Genomic DNA, 9,860 nt, shown 5'->3' with positions numbered 1-9,860 from the left:
TCAAATATTTTCTAACTTATTTTAAGTCATTTTTTTGACCTTTGAAGTTATTTTTATATTTATTAAACACTTTCCAAAATAAAAACCGACTTAAAAAAATAGATTTAACCAATTTTTAAGTTAATCCAACCACCCTCTAAATCTTATTTTCAAAACTCCAATAATTATGGTTGATTTAAATTCTTTACTCTAGAAGATAAAAAAAAATTTAATTGTGATAAATGTTTTATCCTCTCATAAGAAAAATCTAAGACACAGAACATGAGTGGCATCAAATGTGTCAATTGGGGTTTGACCATGTGTAGTGTTTCAAATTATTTTTTTTCTTTCATATTTATTAATTAATAAAGGGATTTTTTTTCCTTCTAAATTTCGTTGAAATGGAGGAAAAATGTAATGGAGAGGAGTCGAGTCCAAAAATTTTCCGGCCTTAATTTCAAGAAGAAAGCGGAACGTTGTTTAAAATAATTCGTTATAACAAAAATTCCTTTTCATTTCTTCCCTTTTTTATTCCCTTCCTCTCTTTCTCCTTTTCACTTTTCTTCCAACCTCCAAAAAAAAAAAAAAAAAAACTTCTTTTCTAAATATTCTCCTGCATTTTTTTTATTCATTTTGTAAATTAAAATCGTCAACTTTCAAGTAAGTTCCATTATTTTACCCTTCTCCCTCCAAATTTTTTAAATTTTTTGGCTTGAATTTGGTGATGATGATCTTGTTTCTATTTGAGAGGGGGAAATTTAAATAATTTTATTTTTCTACTTTTCATACACAAACACAAATTTTTTAGTCGGACAATTGTTTAAAAGAAGATATAATTATAAGAAATTGTACTGTTTTATTAAATTGTTTGTTTTTTCTTGTTACGTATGCATGCATGCATAACGAATTTTGAGACTTTCTTTTCTCAGTGTCATTAATCATCTAGCTATAGCTATATATCTGTTTCTTCCTGTTCACATTTTTTTTTTGGTTGTTGAGGAAATGGAAAATAGTGGATTCCGAAAGGAAAAAAAAAACGAAATTCTGAAATTTATAGGTGTTGTGTTTCATTTTATTTTTTGTTTTGTTTTTTATTAACGAAATGCAATTCATCAACATAAAAACCAATTGACATAGGCTATAGACAGAGAGGATGAAAGAAAGACGTAAGAATTTGTGTTGGAACTATTGGAATTGGTCTGTTATGGATGGTTATTTAGTTGTTGTTAACGGTATTCTACTAAGGGACGGAGCCAGGTAGAGGCAAGGGGTTCAGTCACACCCTATTTGACGGAAAACTACACTATATTGATAAGATAAAGAGTATCTACATTAGATAAATTCTCTTGGTTTCGTCGTACATTTATTTCTTTTGTAGTTGAACCTCCTTAATGAAAATTCTGAATCCTCCACCTGAATCTACTGACACCTTGTTTTGTATCAAATTAAAGTGCAGTCAAAACTTACGTATTTGATGTGGCCATATGCCTGATGTTTTGATGAACTCCTTCACTCTCTATGCAAGAGATTTTATACAATGTTTGGTAATTACAAGTCGCAGATTATTGGAGGACAAAAAGAAAAGTTTGTAAGGTATGCTTTCAAAATCTCTGTGACATTCACATATTTCATCTCTGTTCAGTCCAATAATGTAGATGAGGGTTTTTAACCCAAGTTGCTTCGACTTTTCACTTTCAGTGCTGTAAATTGCTGCACTAGGCAGCTAGTGTATTCTATATGTGTTTTCTTGTCTTTAAAACACATATTGGATACTGATACTTTGAAGAATGTTAAAGTAATTAATGGATGTAGTATTATCACTTCAATTGTTTTATAGTCATATGGTTTTGAGACAGCCTCTACACCCCTGATTAAATTCCTGAAATGAACTAGTTGTCTATTGTAAGTCAGAAAAAGATTTCCTTGTTTCTTGCAGGTTAGAGGACGCAAACTCTGACATATCGTTTAAGTCTGATATGGCTGGAAGGACAAAGTATGGATTTAATATAGAGGGTCATGCAACCAACCCATCCAAGTCAATAAAACTGGGTGTAAAAAGAGGATCTGAGGGACTAGTGACATTTGGTAGAACACTGAAATCTGGCGTTACCCGAGCAGTTTTTCCAGAAGATTTGAGAGTTTCAGATAAAAGGATATTTGATCCTCAAGACAAGTCTCTCCTGTTCTGGAATAGGCTATTGGTCATATCATGTATTTTGGCAGTATCCATTGATCCTCTATTTCTCTACCTTCCTGTTTTTAAGGATGAAGGGAAGTGTCTCCACATAGATGAAAGTTTAGCAAAGATAGTAAGTTGGATGCGGACAGCAGTTGATCTCTTTTACCTTATCCGCATGGTTCTCCAATTTCGAACAGCTTTTATTGCTCCATCTTCCCGTGTTTTTGGGCGAGGTGAACTTGTAATAGATCCCAAGCAAATAGCAACCAGATACCTCAGCCGTTACTTTGTAGTGGATTTCTTTTCCATTCTTCCTGCACCGCAGGTTCCTACTATACCTCTGACTATGTAACAACTCATGTGCTTATTCAACATTCAGCAACCATTTGGGTAAACAGTTTTCTCTTTGGAGCTCTCTTTAAGGGGAGCCTTGGCATAACTATAGTAAAATTGCTACCATGTGACCAAAAGGTCACGGGTTCGAGCTGTGGAAACAACCTCTTGCAAAAATGCAGGATAAAGTTGCGTATAATAGACCCTTGTGGTACGGCCCTTCCCCGGATCCCACAGTGCACCAGGTTTTGCTATATACATACAGTGACAGGCTTACACACACATGCAGATAGTGAGGCAAATATGCATAGAAATTATTTTAGCAATTGTTACAGCAGTATATACATAATACCTATTTTTCCCTATGCACCTTTTATTCCAGCAATAGAGACACACACAAATAGAAAGTTTAGAGGGGGACATGCATATAAGTACTGGCAGTCACAGTAGACAGATAATATCTATTCTTCTCCATGCACCTTTTGTTTCTTCGTTTGAATGCTAATGCCCTCTTTCTAAAATCACATAAGACCATTTCCCATTGTTATTTTTTATCTAATTAAAATTAAGAAAAAAGAAACATCTTGATCTCTTAATGAAAGCTTCAACTATAATTTTACGATTGTTTCTTTCTACAAAAGTGGTATTTGTTTGATTTATGCCTTCTAGTCCATTTTCTTCTTCAGATTGTGATATGGAGATATCTTGGTGGATCAAGAGGTTCGGATGTATTGATTACAAAGACATTATTATCGTACATCATCCTCATTCAATATATTCCTAGATTTTTGCGGTTTATTCCATTAAGTTCGGATTTGAAAAAGACTGCAGGGGTGTTTGCAGAAACTGCTTGGGCTGGTGCTGCATATTATCTGTTGTGGTTTGTTCTAGCTAGTCATGTAAGTAACTTTTCAAGTTTGTTCATTAATGCATTTAATAGTACTCTTTTGTGCTTTCGCAAATTTCTCTTCATATTTGTCCGATAAGGTTTTGACATAAAATGACCAGTCGTTACATACGGTAAGAACGTTATAGTAGCAAGATGAAACATCCTGCTAACAAATTCTAAAGGAACCCATTAATATTTAGTGAAGCTTAGATTTTAGTCAAAATTCTTATTAAAAGACCATTTAGTGGTAGTTGATTTTCCACTCTGCTCTTTTATGGTCCCTTGCCTAGAATATGAAAATTCAGCGACAATTGTATATGGTATCTAAAAAATGATCATTCACAATACACCCTTCCCTTTTCTAGATTTCATAGTTTAAATAGCTTTCTGTCTCGTACAGATAGTATTTGTTATAGGACATCATTTGGGCCACTGCACGGCAATCTTTTCATCTCCTCAATGACCATGAGTAGTACATCACTCTTACCTATTCCCCCACTTCAATGGGTAGACTGGATTTTTTTATTTCCTTTTCCTTTCAGCATCTTTGTTTTATAATCTGAGCTGTTAGCTAGAATTTCATCAGTTATTGGCATTTGATTATTTATGGTAATAAGAGAAGCTAAGGTAACTCCGGTTAAATAATCAACGAGTCTCAAACATGATCAGAAGGCCAGAAACCAGAAATGCTTAAAGTCTGTTGTTTGTGATATGTAGATATTTGGGGCCATATGGTACCTGTTAGCTGTCGAACGCAAAGATACATGTTGGAATGAAGCATGTACCGAAAATGACCAGTGCAAAGATAAATTATCTTATCTGTATTGTTCACGTGAAGGAAACTTCAATTTGACAGAATGGCAAAACATTGGCAAGAGTGTTCTTGATGAAAAATGTGCTGAGGAGGAGAAATTTTCATATGGAATATATGCAAGAGCTGTAACAACTAATGTTCTTGACACTGAAGATTTCGTGATCAAATATTGTTTCTGTTTGTGGTGGGGCTTGCAGAATTTGAGGTAAAACTTCAGCTATATGATGCACCTAATCATATTGTTCCATTTTCCCTCCTTTTTTACACTCTGTCTTTGGTTAATAATATTTGTCTGCCTCAAAGATCTTCCCGATTTCTGTGTGAAAATTATGTTACTCCACATTGAAACACAAACTAACTGTCCACTTTTAGTTCAACAAAAGGTAAAAATTTGAAAGCTATCGAGGTGTCATCAAAGTTTGTTTTCTTAGTTTACTACTCCATTGAGTGGCAATAGTATGGTTAGAAAGCAAGAGGTTTATGAGGAAGTCCGCTGTCTATAATTCATGACGAAATGATGTTCTGTTGCTTTCCTTTATTGAGGTAGCTTTTGATTTGTCCTAGAACAGGGTTTTATTGATGCTCTTGGAATCGTGATTTTCCCTGTTCTGATGGGGGTGTTCACGAGAGTCAGAAAATCACCCTTTGGATAATGCCTTTGTGACCTTTAACTTGTTTAAATTTCATTTTTTACAGCACACTTGGTCAGGGGCTTGAGACCAGTACCTATACGAAGGAAAATCTCTTTTCAATAATATTGGCCATTTCTGGACTCTTACTATTTGCTCTTCTCATTGGAAACATGCAGGTGAGTAGATTAAAGACGCCCTCTTTACGTTTTCTTTTTTGGCAACTTTTTTCTTAAGGTTAATGTTGCCAGATTCTGTAGAAGATGATGCAGAATAGTATATAAGATAAAATTTGGTATTTTCCCTCCCATATTTTTTCTAATTCAGACTGGTTCAAACAATAAAAATGGAGGGCTCTCATAATTGAGCGTGTTACTTGCTAAACAAATGGAAGAAATGATTTATCACAACCTATTGATTGCTTGATTAAGGAAATGCTTGTATATATTAAGCTCCAGGAACATGTAAATTCTTTAACAAGTACAGGTAGTGCTTGTTAGGTTAGAGAAGTATTTAAGTTCATACATTATAATTGTGCTTATACTTTGGCTTTGTGTACCCTACAGACCTATCTTCAGTCTCTAACAGTACGACTTGAGGAGATGAGGGTCAAAAGGCGTGACTCAGAGCAGTGGATGCATCACAGAGTACTTCCTCCTGAGCTAAGGGAGAGAGTTCGACGTTACGATCAGTACAAATGGTTGGAAACTCGAGGAGTAGATGAAGAGAGTTTGGTGCAAAATCTGCCCAAAGATCTTAGGAGAGATATTAAGCGGCATCTCTGTCTGAATTTGGTTAGAAGGGTAAGTACTCTTATCTTGTTGATAGCTCAAGTTCACATTGTTGGGCATGATGTAAAGTACTTTTTATATGTTCGAAACCTTGATGTGAAATTTGATGTAAAAATATTGTGAATGATACATTTTGCAGGTGCCCTTGTTTGAGAACATGGATGAGAGAATGCTTGACGCCATATGTGAGAGATTGAAACCAAGTTTATGCACCGAAAGAACATATATAGTTAGAGAAGGAGATCCAGTTGGTGAAATGATGTTTATAATCCGTGGTCGCCTAGAAAGTGTAACAACTGATGGAGGGAGAAGTGGATTCTTCAACAGAGGTATCTTGAAAGAAAATGACTTCTGTGGTGAGGAGCTGCTAACATGGGCATTGGATCCAAAATCCGGGTCTAACTTGCCGCCATCAACTAGGACAGTCAAGGCTTTGACAGAAGTAGAGGCATTTGCCTTAGAGGCAGAAGAAGTGAAGTACATTACATCACAGTTCAGGCGGTTGCAGAGTCGACAGGTACAGCACACTTTTAGGTTTTACTCGCAGCAATGGAGAACCTGGGCTGCCAGCTTCATACAAGCTGCATGGCGCCGGCATACAAGGAGGAAAATTGCAGAACTTCGTCAAATTGAGGAAATGGAAGAGGACGGATTTAATGAGAACGATGATGGAGAAACTGAGTTTACTCCAATGCTGCACAAATCTCTGGAGAGACCATATTAGTCTCTTCACATTTTTGCTGTTTCGAGTTCACAGGCATTAGAGCTCAAGTTCTAGAGGTTTTGGGACTGGCTTTAGTGTCCATAATCCAGACTAAGTCAAGATGACATTTTTTGTTTCGAGTGTTTGAATTTTAAATATTAGAGAATTGTTTTGGGATTGCTGTAAGAGATTTAGTTTTGTGTATTCAAAGTATCTCAATTTTGTAAAGAAACAGTTAACACAACTAAATTATATTATTTTCTTGTCCAACGGGAACGTGTTCCCTATGGAAAAGGCAATTGCTATGTCTTCTTTACTTGTATATTTTCTTTTTCTAACTGCTTTGATATGTGTTATTTGACTGGATCTGAAACTATTTTGTGGATAGCTGATGACTGGAACTTTTTCTCTTATAAGGCTGGGGAAGCATTATATTAAAGAATATTGTTGATTCAACGAGTTGGGTTATTCCGTACCTAATTTCTCCACCACGGGGGTATGTATCTGTAAGCTTCCACCGCCATCCTCTTCTTTCTGTAACCAACTTTTTCTTGTAGCTCAGTTCTACTGCTTAACTACGCCATGCAGAAGATGCTTCTAAATCAAATCTTCTTCGAACCAAGTTGGTGTCTGCAGTAAGGGAACAAGGTATTAGTCTAATGAGAAATGATTCAATAGGAGAAGTTGACTGATCTATTTCATATTTCTTCAAATTATATGTCATTTGAATAATGGGGCTAATCACAGATATAATTCAGACTATTAAAGTAGTAAACTAAGGAGGTGACCTCGTAGCCTCTTCTGAGAAATTCAACTGAACTTCCTTTCTTCCCCTGAAGTCCTAGTTCTCTCAATAGTTCTTCCTTAGTCTGACTCAAAGAATAATAGCTTCTTAGCAACCATTAAATTTATAAGAAACTTGAAAGACCAAAGAGCATATGACAGATGCATTACCTTCTCCCAGGGTGAAGCGAATGGCACTCTCTGCTATACAAGAAAAAGAACCATCTGCAACTAGAAAGGACTATAAATATGGGTCTCGCCTGGAGAAGGGTGGTGCCAATGAAGAGGGATGAGCTTGCCGCAGTGACAAGGCTGCCTGTATACAGCCATGACACAATGGCTGGCTGATGTCTGTTTTTGGAGGGACAAATACAATGGAGGTATAACAGACTCGATTTGAGTACAAGGCATTTTCTTGGGAAGAATAAACAATTATGAAAAAATGTAAAACAAAAATGATAGAGGATCACCAATAATCTTTACAAGAGCATGAACCTTGTACAAAATGGTGGAATCTGGTCCTGTCTCTAATAATTAGTTTTCGATTGTAACGTTTTGATATTAACTTTGCTACATGGTGGCAATCTGTACATATTCTAAGGTTTTTCACTATCCTAATAGTAAATCCAGGTTCAGAATTGATTAGAGCAAATGCAATCGCCAACTTCTCACTGTGTCGATTAATGGAGTTCTCTTTCTCCTCTTCTCCTATGTCAAGAGAAACCTCTGAAGTATCGGGAACATAACCGGAAAATTTTAGTTCTCCAATCAACTCAGCCAACTTCGAATATATGCTTTTAGATTGAGGATGAGACTGATCCCCTGCAACGAATTCATGAACAATTCCATGCATCTCTATCAGACTACAACCTGGTGTCTTCTTGATCCCGCGATCTGTCATTATTCTTCTTGTTTCCCGCAAGTTATCCCATTTTTTGCAAGCTGCATATATATTACACAATAGAACATAGACAGCCCCGTTTCCAGGCTCTAGCTGAAGAAGTTGTTGAGCTGCAATTTCAGCCATTTGAACATCCTTGTGAATTCTGCAAGCACCAAGAAGAGCTCCCCAAACAATTGAATTTGGTTTCACTGGCATTCTCATTATAACTTCATAAGCTCCCTCCAAACGCCCTGCTCGACCAAGAAGATCAACCAGACAGCCATAATGTATAACATTAGGTTGAATGCCATGCTGAGAGGCCATGTTAGCAAAGAAGCTTTTTCCTTCTTCTACCAGACCCATATGAGTACAAGCACTAAGAACACCAATGTAAGTCACGTCATCCGGTGTTTCTGAAGCTCTCAGCATCTCAAAGAACATATCTAGAGCTTCTCTCTCATGCCCATTAGATGCAAGACCGATAATCATGGCCGTCCACGTGAATTTGTCCCTACTAGGCATTTGAGTAAACATCACCAATGCCTTCTCCACACTCCCACACTTAAAGTACATGTCTATGACAGCATTACCGAGGTGTATGTCAACATAAATTTTGTGCTTGTCAATGTAAGTCTTGATCCACTCTCCAAGTTCAAGAGCCCCAAGATGTGCACAGGTGGTAAGGATGCTAACCATAGTGAACTCATCTGGTCGTATCTTTGCTGCTTGCATTTCACGGAAGAGCATCAACACATCTTTAAATCGGTTTTCTTTGACATATCCATCCATCATCGCTGTCCAAGAAATATTATCCCTCTTTGGCATCTGATCAAAATATATCCGAGCCACATCAACTTGTCCAATATACACGAAACCTTTGACAATTGTGGTCCATGATATAACATCTTTATGCTTCATGCTCTGAAATAGGCCAAGTGCAACGTCCATCTTTCCAGAACTCGCATACAGGTCAACTATAGCATTGTCCAACACTAAACTAGACTGTACCTTATAGTCCTTAACATATTGATGAACTCGGTTGCCAGTATCTAAATCCTTAAGCTGTGAAAGAGCTGATATCACTGAGATGAGAGTTACCGAAGTAGGCTGCAATTGCTTCTCCTCCATTGCATAGAAGAGTTTCCTTGACTCTCCGAATTGCTTGGACCTGTTGTACCCCGAAATCATAGAATTCCAAATAAGTATATCACTTTTAGCACTCAAATCAAATACCCCACGAGCCATATCAACTTGCCCACACAAACAGTACACATGAATCAAAGCATGATGAACAAACTCATTTAACTCAAACCCGAATTTACATATATGAGCATGCACACTTCTCCCTAATTTCAACGATACTTCACGAGTAAAACCCTTGAGCAAGAAAGGAAACGTATAATTATCTGGTTTTACATTGTTATTTAACATCTCTCTGTAAATTGACACTCCATCATGGGGAATATTTTCTCTTGAATAGCCCTTGATCATTGTATTCCAAATGAACACTCCTCGTTCAGGCATTATGTCAAACACAGAACGAGCATATTTCATGTCACCTGATTCATTGTTAGAACAAAAGGTTATCATATTGGAGCAGAGTTTAGGATCAGAAATAAGGCCTTTTTGGATTATTACCGACTGAATCTGTCTAAGTTGGTCCATGGATTTGCACTTCTCTATGAGACTCTGCAAGGGTAAATGGATTTCTGGAGACAAATGAAGATGAGCAAGCTGGAAAACTTGATTTGGACATTGTGAAGCTAATAAGAAGACACCTTTTCCATGGAAAGTATATGTCAAGTTAGAGAGTCCCCTGAGAGAGCTTAACATCATATTCATATTCTGATTTCACTATCACATAAATAGATTTTTAT

At 36.6% G+C, this 9,860-nt stretch overlaps 2 protein-coding genes across 5 annotated transcripts; one reads left to right on the top strand and one right to left on the bottom strand.

Moving 5' to 3' along the window:
* The first annotated feature begins 375 nt into the window (after positions 1–375).
* LOC101248001 (putative cyclic nucleotide-gated ion channel 8) lies at positions 376–6,616 on the top strand. Of its 4 annotated transcripts, none has more exons than XM_019213102.3 (8): positions 376–639; positions 1,436–1,572; positions 1,916–2,483; positions 3,178–3,390; positions 4,098–4,399; positions 4,891–5,002; positions 5,390–5,626; positions 5,754–6,616. In XM_019213102.3, the coding sequence occupies exons 2-8, from the start codon at positions 1,517–1,519 to the stop codon at positions 6,336–6,338; spliced, it is 2,073 nt and encodes a 690-aa protein (XP_019068647.1). In that variant the 5' UTR covers positions 376–639; positions 1,436–1,516; the 3' UTR covers positions 6,339–6,616. The 4 variants fall into 4 exon arrangements, with proteins under 4 accessions (XP_019068647.1, XP_019068648.1, XP_019068645.1 ...); XM_019213103.2 differs by having other exon boundaries at positions 1,431–1,572; positions 1,916–2,288; XM_019213100.2 differs by having other exon boundaries at positions 1,431–1,572.
* On the bottom strand, positions 5,238–9,825 carry LOC101254586 (putative pentatricopeptide repeat-containing protein At3g15930). The gene is made up of 3 exons (XM_004236410.5): positions 7,272–9,825; positions 7,106–7,186; positions 5,238–6,947 (listed from the first exon to the last, which is right to left on the bottom strand). The coding sequence occupies exon 1, from the start codon at positions 9,823–9,825 to the stop codon at positions 7,567–7,569; it is 2,259 nt and encodes a 752-aa protein (XP_004236458.1). The 3' UTR covers positions 5,238–6,947; positions 7,106–7,186; positions 7,272–7,566.
* Positions 9,826–9,860: the final 35 nt, after the last annotated feature.

This window comes from Solanum lycopersicum, chromosome 3, assembly GCF_036512215.1.
Source record: "Solanum lycopersicum chromosome 3, SLM_r2.1".
In the NCBI taxonomy this organism is placed as follows: domain Eukaryota; kingdom Viridiplantae; phylum Streptophyta; class Magnoliopsida; order Solanales; family Solanaceae; genus Solanum; species Solanum lycopersicum.
The sequence above is the reverse complement of the archived record's forward strand: the minus strand, read 5'-3'. Positions and strand labels throughout refer to the sequence as shown.

What these genes read in the sequence shown, in the direction of transcription:
- LOC101248001 (XM_019213102.3), top strand. Translation starts at nt 1,517, where the DNA reads ATGTTTGGTAATTACAAGTCGCAGATTATTGGAGGACAAAAAGAAAAG. An exon ending in TGGGGCTTGCAGAATTTGAG is followed by an intron (nt 4,400 to 4,890) that starts GTAAAACTTCAG and finishes CATTTTTTACAG; the next exon opens with CACACTTGGTCAGGGGCTTG. An exon ending in TTCTCATTGGAAACATGCAG is followed by an intron (nt 5,003 to 5,389) that starts GTGAGTAGATTA and finishes TGTACCCTACAG; the next exon opens with ACCTATCTTCAGTCTCTAAC.
- LOC101254586 (XM_004236410.5), bottom strand. Translation starts at nt 9,825, where the DNA reads ATGAATATGATGTTAAGCTCTCTCAGGGGACTCTCTAACTTGACATAT.